Source organism: Heterodontus francisci, chromosome 32 (assembly GCF_036365525.1).
Source record: "Heterodontus francisci isolate sHetFra1 chromosome 32, sHetFra1.hap1, whole genome shotgun sequence".
Classification (NCBI taxonomy): Eukaryota; Metazoa; Chordata; class Chondrichthyes; order Heterodontiformes; family Heterodontidae; genus Heterodontus; species Heterodontus francisci.
In genome coordinates, this window is record NC_090402.1 from 57555221 (window position 1) to 57574261 (window position 19041).

Here is a 19041-nt window from a genome sequence, read left to right on the forward strand (position 1 = left end):
AACGGTTTGATTCCAGCCGATCTGTTGGTCAATCTTTAACCAGGAGAGTTTGATGAACACACAATGTGGGTGGACAGCCACACTCACTAGGAAAGGCCATGAACCCTCGTAAATCCAACCCTCTGAGATTTAAGTTTTGTAACCATCTTCCAACCATTCTGCTGCCTGATCCTGGTCACCTTGCAGATTGTACATACTGTTATGGATAGCAAGCGGATTCTTCTTTGGCCTCCTTATCTCGGGAGACAATGGATAAGCGCCTAGAGGTGGTCAGTGGTTTGTGAAGCAGCGCCTGGAGTGGCTAGAAAGGCCAATTCTAGAGTGACAGGCTCTTCCACAGGTGCTGCAGAGAAATTTGTTTGTCGGGGCTGTTGCACAGTTGGCTCTCCCCTTGCGCCTCTGTCTTTTTTCCTGCCAACTACTAAGTCTCTTCGACTCGCCACATTTTAGCCCCGTCTTTATGGCTGCCCGCCAGCTCTGGCGAACGCTGGCAACTGACTCCCACGACTTGTGATCAATGTCACAGGATTTCATGTCGCATTTGCAGACGTCTTTAAAGCGGAGACATGGACGGCCGGTGGGTCTGATACCAGTGGCGAGCTCGCTGTACATTGTGTCTTTGGGGATCCTGCCATCTGCCATGCGGCTCACATGGCCAAGCCATCTCAAGCGCCACTGACTCAGTAGTGTGTACAAGCTGGGAATGTTGGCCGCCTCGAGGACTTCGGAGCTGGAAATACGGTCCTGCCACCTGATGCCAAGTATTCTCCGGAGGCAGCGAAGATGGAATGAATTGAGACGTCGCTCTTGGCTGACATACGTTGTCCAGGCCTCGCTGCCATAGAGCAAGGCACTGAGGACACAGGCCTGATACACTCGGACTTTTGTGTTCCGTATCAGTGTGCCATTTTCCCACAGTCTCTTGGCCAGTCTGGACATAGCAGTGGAAGCCTTTCCCATGCGCTTGTTGATTTCTGCATCTAGAGACAGGTTACTGGTGATAGTTGAGCCTAGGTAGGTGAACTCTTGAACCACTTCCAGAGCGTAGTCGCCAATATTGATGGATGGAGCATTTCTGACATCCTGCCCCATGATGTTCGTTTTCTTGAGGCTGATGGTTAGGCCAAATTCATTGCAGGCAGCCGCAAACCTGTCGATGAGACTCTGCAGGCACTCTTCAGTGTGAGATGTTAAAGCAGCATCATCAGCAAATAGGAGTTCCCTGATGAGGACTTTCCGTACTTTGGATTTCGCTCTTAGACAGGCAAGGTTGAACAACCTGCCCCCTGAACTTGTGTGGAGGAAAATTCCTTCTTCAAAACAGAAAACAGAGAGTTGGGGTTAAGAGTAGCTACTCAGACTGGCAGAAGGTGGGGAGTGGTGTTCCTCAAGGATCAGTGCTGGGACCACTGTTATTCATCATTTACCGGAATCAGAAGTACAATTTCAAAATTTCTGGATGACACCAAATTGGGAGATAGTTACTCCTAAGGAAAATTGTGACAAAATTCATAAAATTGTTAATAAACTTGCAGAATGGAAATGTAATTGGCAAATGAATTTCACCATAAATAAATTTGCTATGATGTATTTTGGTAGGAAGAATAAGGAGGTCACATACTACTTGGAAAATAAGAGACTAAATGGGGTAGAGGAGCAAAGGGATCAAGGATACAGATACACAGACCAATAAAAGTAGCACACAGGTTAATAAGACCATAAAAGAAGCAAATGAAGCAATGGAGTTCATTTCCAGAGGAATAGAATTGAGAAGAAGTGACGTTATATTAAATTTGTACTGAACCTTGGTGAGATCACACTTGGTGAACTGTGAACAGTTCTGGTCTCCATATTATAAAAAAGATATGGAGACGCTGGAAAGGGTGCAAAGAAGATTTGAAAGGTTGGTCCTAGAACTGAGAGGACATACTTAATCAGGAAAGGCTCTACAGGCTGGAGTACTTTTCTCAAGGAGATGGTTGTTGGGTGATCTCATCGAGGTCTTCAAGCTTGTTAAAAGGTTATACAGGGTGGATGAAGAAAAAATGTTTCCATTTGTGGGCAATTCCAAAACTATAAATATCAGATATTCTTTTGGGCCTCCTTATCTCGAGAGACAATGGATACGCGCCTGGAGGTGGTCAGTGGTTTGTGAAGCAGCGCCTGGAGTGGCTATAAAGGCCAATTCTGGAGTGACAGGCTCTTCCACAGGTATCAGATAGTCACTAACAAATCCAATAGGGAATTCAAGAGAAACTTCTTTACCCAAAGAGAGGGAAGAATGTGGAATGCACTACCACAGTAGTCCGAGGGAGCAGTTGAGGTAAACAGCAGGGATATACTTAAGGGGATGCGAGGTAAGAACATGAGGAAGAAAGGAGTGGAAGGATATGCTGATTGGGTTAGAGGAATTGTGCATCACAGACTTGGTGGGCCGAAGGGCCTGTTTCAGTGCTGTATCTCTAAATCTAAATCTAAAATCTAAATCTCTCAGCCATATAAATACCGTGGTTATAAGAGCAGGTCAGAGGCCGGGATTTCTGTGGTGATTAACTCACCTCCTGACTCCCCAAAGCCTGTCCACCATCTACAAGGCACAAGTCAGGAGTGTGATGGAATACTCCCCACTTGCCTGAATAAGTGCAGTTCAACAACATTCAAGAAGCTCGACACCAAAGCAGTCTGTTTGATCAACACACCATCCACCACCTTAAACATTCACTCCCTCCACCACCAACGCACAGTGGCAGCAGTGTGTACCATCTACAAGATGCAGTGCAGCAGCGTCCCAAGGCTCCTTAGACAGCACCTTCCAAACCCGCAACCTCTACGAACTAGAAGGCCAAGAGCAGGAGATGCATGGGAACACCACCACCTGCAAGTTCCCCTCCAAGCCACACACCATCCTGACTTGGAATCATATCGCCGTTCCTTCACTGTTGCTGGATCAAAAATCTGGAACTCCCTCCCAAACAACACTGTGGGTGTATCTACACCACATGGACTTCAGCAGTTCAAGCAGTGGCTGACCACCATCTTCAAGGGAAATTAGGAATGGGCAACAAATGCTGGCCTTGCCAGTGACACTCCCATCCCATGACAGAGTAAAGTAAAATTCCCTACATTTGCAACCTTCAGCAGGGTCAGTGGTGGAGTTTCACAGTGGGAGCGATCCCAGAGTAACCGTTGGGATCACACCCCCGTGGATGTTCTGTATCCTGTACCCTGCCATCTAACACTAACACATCAATAGGGAATGCCTGGAAACACACTGTAGATCCTTCTTTATCTGGAGATTAAATAATTTATTTCAACAGGATTATTTTTAATGAGTTAAAGCCTGCCTTACAATGGTTGACTCAGGACTATTACACAAACATGTTAAATCTTTGTAGTAAAATTACCAGTCATTTTCAGACTAGAAACTTAAACTTGCCATTTCACCTTGTCAGGAACAGATCACAGTTTTACACCAATCTCTGATTTGACAGCACATTTCCAGCATTCACTGTTGTTCTTCCTGACTCTAAACACAGTTGTAAAGGAGCTTTCTGTTCCGTGCCCATGAGCTCTGAACCATGGAAGAAAGCGGACACGCTTCTTAGGATTAACCCCCACAGGAACTTTGCTGTCAGTGAAGAGAGATGAGAAAGACTAAAGTGCCATTCCTCCCTCTCAGTGTGACCCTGATGGACTGTGTCCAGGCTGAAGTTCTGTTCCTGCTGTATGATCCTCCCCCCAGATTGTCCTTCTGAGCTCTGGGAAAGACAAAAATCTACAACAATATGTTTAATACAAAGGTGATTTATTTGACATTTATCCAGAATATTAAACTCCAGCTAATTTACAAGGTTATTAATATTGGCAGAAACTAACCTGTCAGAATAGGAACACACAGAATTTACAGCACAGGAGGCGGCTATTCAGCCCATTGTGTCTGTGTCAGCTGGAGATATCCAGCTTAATCCCACTTTCTCGTTGTTATGATCTCGTTAACAAGAGATCAAGATATGAACACCCAGACCAATTCAACAAATTACACAAGATTTCACTTTTTCAGTCTTCTATTATAACAAATAAATTAAAAGAAATCCCCAATTAACTAAATAGTAAATAGCTGATATCCCAAATTACAATCAAAGGTATTTTCTTTACTTATTCAGCACCTGAATATCTCACACTACACTTACACATTACACTGTCCTTTTTGATGTTGAAATCCATTGTGGTTAAAAATCATAAATTCCTCCCAATTGCAATTGGCTGGATCTCCCAGACTTAAAAAAAAAGTATTTTCCTTCGCTCACTTCTCCAAGCACTTTGGACGTGGACAAATTTCCTCCGCAAACTTTGAATCTCAAAAAAAGGCTCAGGTTTCCACAGCCTTTCGCTGTATATCTTCAGAGAGCAGGCATTCACTCTCTCTCTCTCTCTCTCTCTCTCCAGCTGCCCCTGCTGGGTGCCTTCTCTTACAGCTTCCCTCGAGGCCTCACCCCAATGGGTTCTCTTCTTACAGCCTGCTTGATGCCACATCATGATGGTTCATTCATTACAGTCTGTTTTTCTCCAGAAAGTCGGTTAGATTTATCTGGTCCTAGAATTCAACAGTTTATTGTTCTTCTCCAAAAGACCAGAAGTCTAGTTTCACAAAAATAAAAGCAAAATACTGCGGATGCTGGAAATCTGAAATAAAAACAAGAAATGCTGGAACCACTCAGCAGGTCTGGCAGCATCTGTGGAAAGAGCAGAGTTAACGTTTCGGGTCAGTGACCCTTCTTCTAGTTTCACAAAGCCACTCGGCCTTTCCATTGTCCCCAGGTGTTACCACCTGCCGGTTTGTTTGCATGTTCTCAATGGCTGACTCCTTGTTTTACAATCCAAAAGTCTGGGAGGGTGAAACCCATTGTTCTTCAGGTGTTTGTGCTGTAGTCTCTGTTCTTCAGAATAGAGTCTTTGATCTGTTCCCTTTGTTGTCCTGGTAACCTGTTGTCGAGTGGAGGAGAGGTCAGCTGACCTCCTGAATGCCATCTTAAACTTAAAAAAAAATAAAAATCTGTAAGACATAAACAAGGTCCAGTGTTCCTAACACTAGTTCACATCAACATAAATGAATTGTCACTGTGACTCAGTTGGTAGCATTGTTGTCTCGGAGTCAGAAAGTTGTGGGTTTAACGCATACTCCAGAGAGCTTGCTGTGTGCAATTGGCTGCCGTGTTTCCTACATTACAACAGTGACTACACTTCAATTGAATTTCATTGGCTGTAAAGCACTTTGGCATGTCCTGAGATAATGGAAGGTGCTGTATACGTGCAGATCTTTCTTTAACCATCAGAATGAACATGGTTCAGTCTCAGAGGTGATTAACAGCAGCAATAACAGCAGAATACAACCTTTGCAATCACTTGTGCACTCGCTGATGTCTCAGCAGGTGGGCTGAACGAACAAATCCCTTCCCACACTCAGTGCAGGTGAATGGTCTCTCCCCAGTGTGAACTCGCTGGTGTGTCAGCAGAATGGATGAACAGGTGAATCCTTTTCCACACTCTGAACAGGTGTACGGTCTCTCCCCAGTATGAGTACGCTGGTGTACAGTGAGTTCAGATGAATGCCTAAACCCAGTCCCGCAGTGAGAGCACTTGAAAGGTCTCTCCCCAGTGTGAACTCGCTGGTGTGCCAGCAGAATGAATGAACGGGTGAATCCCTTCCCACACTCTGAACAGGTGAACGGTCTCTCCCCAGTGTGAACTCGCTGGTGTGCCAGCAGGTTAGCTGACTGAGTGAAACCCTTCCCACATTCTGAACAGGTGAATGGTCTCTCCCCAGTGTGAACCCGCTGGTGTGCTAGCAGGTTGGCTGGCTGAGTGAATCCCTTCCCACACACTGAGCAGATGAATGGCCTCTCCCCACTGTGAGTGCGTTGATGAATTTCCAGTTTGGACGGGTAATTGAATCCCTTTCCACAGTTCCCACATTTCCACGGTTTGTCCATGGTACAGGTGTCTTTGTGTCTCTCCAGGTTGGATAATCTGTTGATCCCTCATCCACACACAGAACACGTATATGTTTTCTCCCCGCTGTGAAAGGTGTGATGTGTTTTCAGGCTGTGTAACTGGTTAAAGCTCTTTCCACAGCCAGTGCACTGGAACACTCTCACTCGGGTGTGTGTGTCTCACTGCTTTTCCAGTCACACCGATGTTTGAAATCTTTTTACACAGACAGAACAGACAAAGATTTCTCCTTCCACATTCAAAGGCTGATGAGATTCAGGTCCTGATAAATCGAGAGATTCTGTCAGATCGTGATGTGATGATTGCTTTGAGTTTCCCGTCTGCAAATCCTCCCCTTCTAATACCCTGTAAAAGGAGTTTACAAAAGTCATCACTGTCAGTACAGGACAGAAATTCAGAACAGACATTCTAGTTTCTATGAAACATTTTTTCCCCTCTTGTGGTCCATTTAAATTAAAAGAGCCAAAAAACGCAACAAAGTCCAAACAATAGCAAAGGGAATAAAAGCAAAATATTGCGGATGCTGGAAATATGAAATAAAAACAAAGTCCTGGAAATACTCAGCAGATCTGGCAGCAACTGTAGACAGAGAAGCAGAGCTACCGTTTCAAGTCGATGACCTTTCATCAGAACTGGCAAAGGTTTAGAAATGGAACAGGTCTCAAGCAAGTGAAAAAGGGGGGGGGGGGGGGGGGGGAAGTGGGGGAAGAAAAAAAAAAGGGCACAGGGCAGGAGAGATTTACTGACAAAGATGACATGGAACAAAAGGCAAAGGAAGTGCTAATAGTTGTAGTAAAAGACAAAGTATTTGCCCAGAGAGTGTTAATGGCAGAACAATGAACAGCTCTGCCGAAAGCAAAAACATGAAAAACAGGTTTAAGACCAGCACATGGTTAAAAAAAAATTCATCAAAATGGGTTCATGCTCTGAAATTGTTGAACTCAATGTTGAATGCAGAAGGCTGTAAAGTGCCTAAAACAAAGGGAACCTTCCCAACTAAACCAGAATGTTGTTACCACAACAATGTTGGTATCAAGCATGCTCCCTCTCCAGGGCCATCCAGGCAAGGACAAGACCACGGAAGAGAGGCCGGCAACCAGAGTGACACCCCCACCCCAACATGGTCCCCACACATCCTGGACCTACACAATGCTGTTTTAACCAGGCCCAAGAGCAGCTCCAGAAGATCCTCTGACTTACCCACCCTCCTACACACAGAGCAACCAAGAATTAAGTGAGTGGGGCTAAACTGTAACTAAAAGTTGAGACGTGGCTCCTTCAGTTAACTGTACAAGAACTGTAACCTCTCACACTGAATATTTACAAGGCCCATGGACTCCTCTAGGCTGCAGACATCACATGGGTGAAGCTGCTTAAAACCCTGTTGTCCAGGATGCTCCAGCTCCCAGGCACTAGGACCCAGCTGGGGACAAATGACACTGAAGCCTCACCCACTCTCTGTGCCCTCACCAAGATGGATACGCAGGAGCGCTGACCCCACCCTATCCAAGATGATGGCCAGTACCCACGCTCCCCCAGGCCTGTCACTGCAGGATAAACACTGGGCTTGTGGACTCTTACTCGAGGCCTCAGGCTGACCCCAGATGTTCATGAAGCTTCCCAGTCCACCCACGGCTCCAATTCCCCCCTGCGCCCACCATCTCCTCCCGCCTCCTGTTCCCCTTCAGTCAGTGCTTTTGGATTTTGTTCCTGGACATTCCTGGTCTTCCTTCAATAGGGGAACTTAGTCCCTCCTTTGAATTTATTATTAGTTTCAAACAGAGCCGGTCACCGGGAGAAACCCCGCAGCTGCCACCCCACTCGGTGCAAACGCAGGACCTGGAGCTTCTTATTCGGGTCTTGTGGCCTACACCAGGTGTTTCTGAAGCCTCCTCACCCACCCTCCGACTCTCACCCACTGCAAAATCGTCTTCAGCCCTCACACGGCTCTGATCACAGTGACACTGTGCATGCTCCAAATACAGGCCAGCACTGCACCTGCGCGTTGGGCTCCTGGAGACTGAATAGGGCACATTCACTGCCACAGGGGATGCAGGGTAACAGCACTGCCATTGGCATCCCCAATTAGTGCATTGAAATGATATTCTGGAATTGGATTGTGATGAAATTATTAATTAACTCATACAGAAACCCAAGTGCATGGACCCTCTGACTGTTGAATCCTGGACATGATTACTATCAGCTTTGGATATACTTGCCTAAAATGGAGTGCAACAAAGGCTTTCTAGACTGATTCTGTGATTGACCCACGAGGAGAGATTGAGTAGACATGGCCTATATTCCGTCAAGTTGGATGAATTTGAGGTGATCTTGTGGTAACATATAAAATTCTTCAGGGGTTTGACACAGTAGATGCTGGTAAGGTATCTCCCCTGGCTGGTGAGTCTAGAACTAGAGGTCACAAACTCACAGTAAGAGTTAAGGCATTTCGGACTTTTTTTAAATTTTACTCTTTCATGGGATGTGGGCTGCCCATTCTTAATTGCCCTTGAGAAGGTTGTGCTGAGCCAATATGAGAATTGTTTTCACTGGAAAGATTGAAATTCTCCACCCCAAAGTGCTGTGGATGCTCAGTTACTGAGTAGAGTATAGACAGAGATTGATCGATTCTTGGATACTAAGGGAGTCAAGGAATATGGGGATAGTGAGGGAGGGTGGTGTTGAGATAGAAGACCAGCCATGATTTTTTTGAGTGGTGGAGCAGACACGAAGGGGTGTATAGCCCAATCCTGCTCCTATTAACGTCCATCCGCTAAAGGTACTGACTCTGGCTGGGATACAAAGGAAATCTCCCTCTAGACTGTGCCATCAAACACTCCCAATCTGGAATGAGCAGGGCTGAGAGAGGTCGGTTGCTAGGCAATGCAGTGATTACATAAAGAAACGCCTTTCAACCCAGCTGGTCCTCTCCTTGTTCCTTTAAAGGTAGAGAGCTGGGACATCCCGTCTCAAAACACATCCCACCCTGTTCAGACTGAGAATCCCAGGGTGGAGAGCTGGGACATCCCGTCTCAAAACACATCCCACCCTGTTCATACTGAGAATCCCAGGGTGGAGAGCTGGGACATCCCGTCTCAAAACACATCCCACCCTGCTCATACTGAGAATCCCAGGGTGGAGAGCTGGGACATCCCGTCTCAAAACACATCCCACCCTGTTCAGACTGAGAATCCCAGGGTGGAGAGCTGGGACATCCCGTCTCAAAACACATCCCACCCTGCTCATACTGAGAACCCCAGGGTGGAGAGCTGGGACATCCCGTCTCAAAACACATCCCACCCTGTTCATACTGAGAATCCCAGGGTGGAGAGCTGGGACATCCCATCTCAAAACACATCCCACCCTGTTCATACTGAGAATCCCAGGGTGGAGAGCTGGGACATCCTGTCTCAAAACACATCCCACCCTGTTCACACTGAGAATCCCAGGGGAAGGGCCAGAGTGCAACAAAACCAAGGTTGTGGGGTGGATGGGGGGAAAATAGAATAAAACAAGAGGTAAATCAATGAGTAAGGACTGAGGGACATCTGGATTCAGTTTCAGAACCTGTAGACTTTGGGAGGGGAAAACTGAGTTCAGTAGTTTTAGGATCCAGTGAGAGAACAAGGTGCAGATGGGGAAACTGGTGTGGATCCCAGCAGTGAGGATGTGGAGGAATGGAGATTATGTAGGGCTGTGTATTAGAGGTGTAGGAAGAACAAAGAGAGGAAACGTCAGAGAGGTCACAGGAGCAATTAATGTAGCAGTATCCAAAAATAGTGATCGGGGGGGTGGAGTGGGGAAGAGTTAGACAAGACCATGGACAGTCTGTTAAGCTGTCTGTTGGCTGTGATCAGTTTTCCTTCTATTAAAAATAGCCTCCTGCAGCCTAGTGACCCAAACAGCCCATTAAACTCCACCAATGTCCTTTGGTCTGGTGAGGTCTCCCTTTGTGAAACATCAGCTGTTGTTAAAGCTTTTCATTCTGACACACTCACAGTGTGAAATGAGCTGCAGAACTGCCGACACTGTCAGCTTTAAGGAGACATTTCCCTTTGGAGATGGGATTGTTCATTGAGTTTGATCAGGGGGATATTGGAGAGGAAGCAGACAGCACGGACATTACACTGCAGCTGGGATATGTGAGAGTGTTACAGTGAGGCTTTCAGGCACTTTATTAAACACACACACAGCAGAAGCACATTAATTTGATAGGAGATCACTTACACACAAGCAGCCAGTGGTGTGGAGCCTCCTGAGAGTCCGCTCCCTGTCCAGCCAGTATTTACAGGAGCTGGGACACAGAAAAGAGTCTTAGTAAAATCAGGGATAGATTTGTTCACACAAACCAACTCCCAAAAATACTGAGTTATTTCTTCATTTACAGACACTCCAACTGCCTGGGTGATTGACTGGAATTCCAACCAAGATGATTATTGGGGGTGGGGTTGGAGAGCTGAGCAGGAGGTTGATCGTTCAACCAGAGTGAGGGGTGGAGCCTGAGGCACCATGTGGGCGGGGCTGAGCCCAGAACTCCCTCATTGGCTGAAACTCTGCATCATTTTGAAACCTAATTTCTCTCAAACTCCAGGAGCAAACTGGCCCTTTCTGTTACGGCAGGACAGGTTGAGAGCGCGGTTAATAAAGCATATAGCATCCTAGGCTTTATTAAAAGAGGCAGAGAGTACAAAAGCAAGGAAGTTCTGTTAAATTTGTAGAGAACACTGATTCAGTCTCAGCTGGAGTACTGCGTCCAGTTCCGAGTGCCACACTTTAGGAAAGATGTGAAGACATTATAGAAAGTGCAGAAAAGATTCACGAGAATGGTTCCAGGGATGAGGAACTTCAGTTATGAGGATAGACTGGATGGTTGGAGCAGTTTTTCTTGAAGAGAAAATTGAGAGGAGATTTGATAGAGGTGTTCAAAATCATGAGGGGTCTGGACAGTTAATAGGGCAGAACTGTTCTCATTGGTGGATGGATCGAGAACAAGAGGGCACAGATTTAAGATAATTGGCAAAAGAAGCAATGGCGACATGAGGAAAAACTTTTTCACACAGCGAGTGGTTGGGATCTGGAATGCACCAGCTGAGAGGTTCAATCCAGGCATTCAAGAGGGAATTTGATTGTTATCGGAAAAGGAAGAATGTGCAGGGCTACGGGGAGAAGACAGGGGAGTGGCACTAGGTAAATTGCTGCTTCTGAGAGCCAGCACAGACATGATGGGCTGAATGGCCTCATTCTGTGCTGTAACAATTGTGAATAATGATCACTGGAGAAAAGGTACTATCAGAAGTAAAGGCTGATAAGTCCCGTGGACTTGATGGCCTGCATCCTGGGGCCTTAAAAGAAGTGGCTGCAGAGATAGTGGATGCATTGTTTGTAATTTTCCAAAATTCCCTAGATTCCTGAAAGATCCTAGCAGATTGGAAAACCACAAATGTAACGCTCTTATTCAAGAAAGGAGGGAGAGAGAAAGCAGCAAACTACAGGACCGTTAGCCTAACATCTGTCATTGGGAAAATGCTGGAGAATATTCCCACTTTGGTGGGAAGAATAGAAAAGCAGCATGCTATTTAAATGGAGAGAGATTGCAGAATGCTGTGGTACAAAGAGATCTGGGTGTCCCTGTCGAGGAATCACAAAATGTTAGCATGCAGGTACAGCAACTAACTAGGAAGGCAAATGGAATATTTACCTTTATTGCAAGGGAGATGGAGTATAAAAGTCGGGAAGTCTTGCTACAGCTGTACAGGGCATCAGTGAGATTGCATCTAGAGTACCGTGTACAGTTTTGGTCTGCTTACTTAAGGAGGGATATACTTGCATTGGAAGCAGTTCAGACAAGGCTCACTAGACTAATTCCTGAGATGAAGCAGTTGTCTTTTGAGAAAAGGTTGAGTAGGTTGGGTCTATACTCACTGGAGTTCAGAAGAATGAGAGATAATCTTATTGAAACATGCAAGATTCTGAGGGGGCTTGACAGGGTAGATGCTGAGAGGATGTTTCCCCTCGTGGGGGAATCTAGAACTAGGGGTGACTGTCTAAAAAAAGGGGTGTCCCATTTAAGATGGAGATGAGGAGGAATTTCTTCTCCCAGAGTGTTGTTAATATTTAGAATTCTCTTCCCCAGACAGCAGTGGAGGCTGGGACAATGAATATATTCAAGGCTCAGTTAGACAGATTTTTGATGTACAAGGACGTCAAGGGTTATGGGGGGCCGGCAGGAAAGTGGAGTTAAGGCCACAATCAGATCAGCTATGATCTTATTGAATGGTGCAGCAGGCTCATGGGATAAAATGGCCTACTCGTACACCCATTTCTTATGATCTTCACAAGACTCAGGCGTGGATTAATGCTCCGGTTTACAGGATCCAGTGGTGGATTAATGAAAGGTCTGGCTTCAAGTTTTAAGACTACGCCCCTTAGCACTGGATTCCCCAACCAGCGGAAATAGGGCAGATAGTTTCTCTCTATCAATTCCAATTAATATCTGGAAAACTTTGATTAAATCAATCCATAATCTTCTAAATTGCAGGGAATACAATCCTGATATTGAGGTTATGCATTCTGGCAGAAGGGAAAGGGAGAAGCAATATATACCTAATGGCACCTATCTGATTAGTGTGCAGGGATACAGGGACCTCGGGAGGCATGTGCATACATCATTGAAGGTGGCAGGATATATTGAAAGAGCAGTTGGCAAAGCATTTGGGATCTTGGGCTTCATAAATAGAGATACTGAATGCAAAAGCAGGGAAGTTATGCTGAACCTTTATAAAGCTCTGGTTAGGCCACAACTAGATTATTGTGTCCAGTTCAGGTCACCACACTTTAGAAACGATATGAGGGTCTTTGAAAGGGTCATAGAGTCATACATCACAGAAATAGGCCCTTCGGCCCATCATGTCCGTGCCGGCCATCAAGCATCTATCCATTCTAATCCCATTTTCCAGAAATTGGCCCATAGCCTTGTATGCTATGGCGTTTCAAGTACTCATCTAAATACTTCTTAGATGTTGTGAGGGTTCCTGCCTCTACCACCCTTTCAGGCAGTGTGTTCCAGATTCCAACCACCCTCTGGGTGAAAATATTTTTCCTCAAATCCCCTATAAACCTTGTCCTTTACCTTAAATCTATGCCCCCTGGTTACTGACACCTCCACTAAGGGAAAAAGTTTCTTCCTATCCATGCCCCTCATAATTTTGTACAGCTCAATCAAGTCCCCCCTCAGCCTTCTCTGCTCTAAGGAAAACAAGTCTATCCAGTCTCTCTTCATAGCTGAAATGCTCCAGCCCAGGCAACATCCTGGTGAATCTCCTCTGCAGTGCGATCACATCCTTCCTATATAGTGTGGCAACCAGAACTGTACACAGTACTCCAGCTGTGGCCTAACTAGCGTTTTATACAACTCCATCATAACCTCCCTGCTCTTATATTCTATGCCTCGGCTAATAAAGGCAAGTATCCCATATGCCTTCCTAACCACCTTATCTACCTGTGCTACTGCCTTCAGTGATATATGGACAAGTACACCAAGGTCCCTCAGACCCTCTGTACTTTCTAGGGTCTTACCATCCATTGTATATTCCCTTGCCTTGTTAGTGCTCCCAAAATGCATCACCTCACACTTCTCAAGATTAAATTCCATTTGCCACAGCTCCACCCATTTTACCAGCCCATCTAAATCGTCCTGTAATCTAAGGCTTTCCTCCTCACTATTTACAACACTACCAATTTTCGTGTCATCTGCAAACTTACTGATCATACCTACTATATTCACGTACAAATCATTAATGTACACTACAAACAGCAAGGGTCCCAGCACCGATCCCTGTGGTACACCACTAGTCACAGGCTTCCACTCGCAAAAACAACCTTCGACCATCACCCTCTGTCTGCTGCCATTTTGGATCCAATTTGCCAAATTGCCCTGGATCCCATGGGCTCTTACCTGCTTAACCAAAATGCATCACCTCACACTTCTCAGGATTAAATTCCATTTGCCACTGCTCCACCCATCTATATAAGAACATAAGAACTAGGAGCAGGAGTAGGCAATTCAGCCCCTCGAGCCTGCTCCGCCAATCAATATGATCATGGCTGATTTCATCTCGGCTTCAACTCCTTTTCTGTCCATTCTCCATAACCCTTCAACCCTTTACTAATTAAAAATATGTCTGTCGCCTCCTTAAATTTACTCAATGCCCTGCCATCCACCGCACTCTGGGGTAGTGAATTCCACAGACTGACAACCCTTGAGAAGTAATTTCTCCTCATCTCTGTTTTAAATCTGCTACCCCTTATCCTAAAATTATGACCTCTTGTTCTTGATTGCCCCACCAGAGGAAACATCCTCTCTACGTCTACTTTGTCAATCCCCTTAACCATCTTATATACCTCAATTAGATCTCCTCTCTTTCTTCTAAACTGCTCAGTCTCCTCTTCATAAGACAAACCCCCTCATCTCTGGAATCAATCTAGTGAATCTCCTCTGAACTGCCTCCAATGCAACTGCATCCCTACTCAAGTAAGGGGACCAAAACTGTACGCAATACTCCTGGTGCAGTCTCACTAATGCCCTGTACAGTTGCTGCAACACCTCCCTACTTTTATACTCTATTCCTTTAGCAATAAATGCCAAAATTCCATTTGCCTTCCTTATTACTTGCTGCACTTGCATACTAGTTTTATGAACTATCGTCCTGTAATCTAAGGCACTATTTACAATTTTCGTGTCATCTGCGAACTTACTGATCATACCTCCAATATTCACGTCTAAATCATTAACGTACACTACAAACAGCAAGGGTCCCAGCACCAATCCCTGCGATAAACCACTGGTCACAGGCTTCCAATCACAAAAGCAACCCTCGACCATCACCCTCTGCCTCCTGCCACTAAGCCAATTTTGGATTCAATTTGCCAAATTGCCCTGGATCCCATGGGCTCTTACCTTCTGAACCAAACTCCCATGCGGGACCTTATCAAAAGCCTTACTGAAGTCCATGTAGACTACATCAACTGCTTTACCCTCACCTACACACCTAGTCACCTCCTTGACAAATTCAATCAGGTTTGTTAGCCATGATCTCCTCCTGACAAAGTCATGCTAACTATCCTTGAGAGGGTGCAGAGGAGATTTACCAGAATGGTTCCAGGGATGAGGGAATTTAGCTACAAGGTTAGGTTTGAAAAGCTGGTGTTGTTCTCGTTGGAGCAAAGGAGATTGAGGGGAGATCTGATAAAGGGCTACAAGGTTATGACAGGTTTAGACAAGGTAGACCAAGAAAAGCAGTTCCCATTATCTGATGGTAGAAGGACTAGGGGACACAGATTAAGGTTTTGGGCAAGAGATACAGGAGAAAATGAGGAAGAACTTTTTTTTTTTAAACACAGCGAGTGGCAATGACCTGGAACTCACTGCCTATGAGTGTGGTAGAAGCAGAGACGATCAATGATTTCAAAAGAAAATTGGATGGATACTTGAGAGAAATAAAACTGCAGGACTATGGGGATACAGCGGGGTAATGGGACTGACTGAATTGCTCCACAGTGAGCTGGTACGGAATCAAAAAGCTGAATGGCCTCCTTCTGTGCCGCAATGAGCTCCTCATAATTAATCCTTGGAGCCAAGGTATCATTCAGGTAAATTTGTGTTGCACTCCCTCCAAGGCCACTGTATCCTTCCTAAGGTACGGTGCCCAGAACTGAACACAGTACTCCTGCTGTGGTCAAACCAGGGCCTGGTGTATCTCAGTGCTTTTCCAGATCCACTGATAGCTGAAACCTTTTGCCACAGACAGAAGACAAACCTTTTTCCTTCCACATTCAAAGGCAGATGATATTCAGGTTCTGATGAATTGAGTAACTGCCAGATCTTGACGTGATACTTGGTTTGCAAATCCTCCCCTTTGAAGTCCCTGCAAAAGGATTTTACAAAAACCGTCACGGTCATTCCATGATAGAAATTCACAATATTCTCTCCTCCTCCTTCCTGGCCCTGGAAGGTTGCGCATGTGCCCTGCTGCACATTGTCCTGAGGAGACACTCCTTAAAACCAACCTATTTTGGTCATCTGCCCTAATATCTCCTTATGTGGCTCTGTGTCAAAGGTTCTTTATAAAACTCCTGTGAAACACCTTGGAACATTGTATTCCATTAAAGGCGCTATATAAATATAAGTTGTTGTTGCCTTAGACATGCATCACCATTCCTTCATCATCGCTGGGTGAAAATCCTTCGAGGTGGTAGAGTCACAGGTTTAGAAGGTGCTAAGGAGCCTTGGAGCGTTGCTGCAATGCATCTTGTACATGGTACACACTGCTGCCACTGTGCATTGGTGTTGGAGGGAGTGACTTGATGGTGGTGGACGGGTGCCTATAAAGCTGCTTTGTCCTGGATGGTGTTGAGCTTCTTGAGTGTTGTTGGAGCTGCACCCATCCAGGCAAGTGGAGAGTATTCCATCACACTCCTGACTTGTGCCTTGTAGATGGTGGACAGGCTTTGGGGAGTCAGGAGGTGAGTTACTCACCAAAGGAATCCTAGCCTCTAACCTGCTCTTGTAACCACAGTATTCATGTGTCTACTCCAGTTCAGTTTCTGGTCAATGGTAGCCCCTAGGGTGTTGATAGTGGGGGATTCAGCGATGGTAATGCCATTGAATGTCAAAGGAAGATGGTTAGATTCTCTCTTATTTGAGATAGTCATTGCTTGGCACTTGTGTGGCGCAAATGTTACTTGCCACTTATCAGTCCAAGCCTGGATATTGGCCAGGTCTTGCTGCATTTCTACACGGACTGCTTCAGTATCTGAGGAGTCACGAATGGTGCTGAACATTGTGTAATCAGCAGCGAACATCCCACTTCTGACCTAATGATTGAAGGAAAGTCATTGTTGAAGCAGCTGAAGATGGTTGGGCCTAGGACCCTACCTTAAGGAACTCCTGCAGTGATGTCCTGGAGCTGAGATGATTGACCTCCAACAACCACAACCATCTTCCTTTGCGCTAGGTATGACTCCAACCAGCAGAGAGTTTTCCCCCCCGATTCCCACTGACTCCAGTTTTGCTAGGGCTCCTTGATGTCAAGGATAGTCACTCTCACCTCTTGAGTTCAGCTCTTTTGTCCATGTTTGAACCAAGGCTGTAATGAGGTCAGGTGCTGAGTGGCCCTAGCAGAACCCAAACTGAGTATCACTGAGCAGGTTATTGCTGAGCAAGTGCTGCTTGGTAGCACTGTCGATGACCCCTTCCATCAGTTTACAGATGACTGAAAGTTGACTGATGGAGTGGTAACTGGCCGGGTTGATTTGTCCTGCTTTTTGCATGCAGGACATACCTGGGCAATTTTCAACATTGCCAGATAGATGCCAGTGTTGTAGTTGTACTGGAACAGCTTGGCTAGGGGCGCACCATGTTCTGGAGCACAGGTCTTCAGTACTATTGCTGGAATGTTGTCAGAGCCCATAGCCTTTGCAGTATCCAATGCCGTTAGTCGTTTCTTGATATCACATGGAGTGAATCGAATTGGCTGAAGACTGGCATCTATGACGCTGAGGACTTAAATGGATTAAATGCCTCTTCATAAATACTTGTTACTGAAACGATATTCTTTTACATAGAGTGTTACATTGGTGGCCATTCAGCAACCTCTTCTGCCCGAAAATCTATCTCCCTTGACAATCCCACATTGGAAATTGTTGGGCTCGACTGGGCTCAAAAGTATTCGAGGTTAAACCCAGTAGCTTCTCCTCCATCTCCACCCCAGTTCAAACTGATACCATAAAAAATACTACACAGGAGGCCAGGGATCAATATCCGCATCTAATATCCACCCAGATACAAACCAGCTCTTAATTGGTCCGTGTGTTTCGCAATTCAGTTTTGTGAGCAATGCCTGCAATAAAGCAAAATATTGTGGATGCTGAAAATCTGAAATAAGAGAAAATGCTGTAATTACTCAGCAGGGCACACAGCACCTGTGGAGCGAGAAACAAAGCTAACATTTCAGGCACACCAAGCCCCCGGAGCCTACAGTCTGGAACACAGAGTGGGAGGAAAAAGAATGAGGAGAGGCAATATAGTCCAACACTCACAGCAACCTTCAATCCACCTACATTACTGGGACAGGGAGACAGAGTTTAGAAACACTCACCAACACGACTCCAGTAAAACATCCCAGGAGGAAAAGGGGGAGCAGTGTGTGTACCTGCCCTGATATCCCCCTCCCCAGGCCTGTCAGTCAAACCCCCCACTCCTCCCAGTCCACAGCTCAGCCTAGCAGCTTCCTGCACCTTGAGCCAGCCCTGCCCCGGTGTGGCCCAGTCCAAGGGGAGTCTTTGTGGAAGCAAGGAGTGGGGGAGGGGGTAACCTCCTACCCTGTGCTGTGTCCCAAATGGCTCCCCCCTCCTCCAGGCCCCTTTATAACTGAGCTAAGTTTCCTTTAAAGTTTTGTCCTTTGATATTACAGTTTATTAATCCTTAGTTCCTCCAAAAGAGCTGGAAAGCTGGCGGCCATTAACCGGATCTGTCACCATGAGAAGCCCCGCTCAGTGCAATCACGAAACCGAAAACTTCTTATTGGGGGTGTTGAGGCCTAGACCGGGAGTTTTTGAAGCCTCCCCGCCAGCTCCTTCGGTCCCACCATCCCTTACCCGCTGTAGATGCGATTCAAGCGTCAATCCATCGCCATCACCCGCACTGCGCATCTCCAAACACTATGCTGCAATGCGCCTGCTCACTCGGTACTCGAAGCTCCCGCCAGCGACGTCACAACGACCGGATGATTGACGGCAGATCGGACCAAGAGGAAGAGAGGGTTGGACTGGAGTCCCTGGAGAGGCACCCGCCCCTCGCTCGCTCAGATTGGCTGCAGAACCCGCTTCCTCACTCCCCATTGGTTGGAGTTGCGGATGTGCTGTGCTTGTGCGGCCGGCAGGAGCTGAGGCAGAGAACGCGGTTCTGGAGGGTGAGAGGGAGTTTTAAACAGGGGTGTGTAAGCTCTCTGAGAGTAGCTGTAGCTAGTTAATTAG

At 46.1% G+C, this 19041-nt stretch overlaps 1 protein-coding gene across 1 annotated transcript in view; it reads right to left on the bottom strand.

Annotated features, from left to right (window-relative positions):
- Nucleotides 1-18778, bottom strand: part of LOC137347838 (zinc finger protein 229-like) — a 68157-nt gene extending 49379 nt beyond the window's left edge. The window contains exons 1-4 of the mRNA XM_068012883.1: nucleotides 18664-18778; nucleotides 15825-15932; nucleotides 10237-10303; nucleotides 5412-6354 (exon numbers count right to left, since the gene is read on the bottom strand). Coding sequence (XP_067868984.1) covers nucleotides 5412-5990 — 579 coding nt within the window. The 5' untranslated portion in view covers nucleotides 5991-6354; nucleotides 10237-10303; nucleotides 15825-15932; nucleotides 18664-18778. The remainder of the gene's footprint in view (nucleotides 1-5411; nucleotides 6355-10236; nucleotides 10304-15824; nucleotides 15933-18663) is intronic.
- Between the last annotated feature and the right edge of the window lie 263 nt (nucleotides 18779-19041).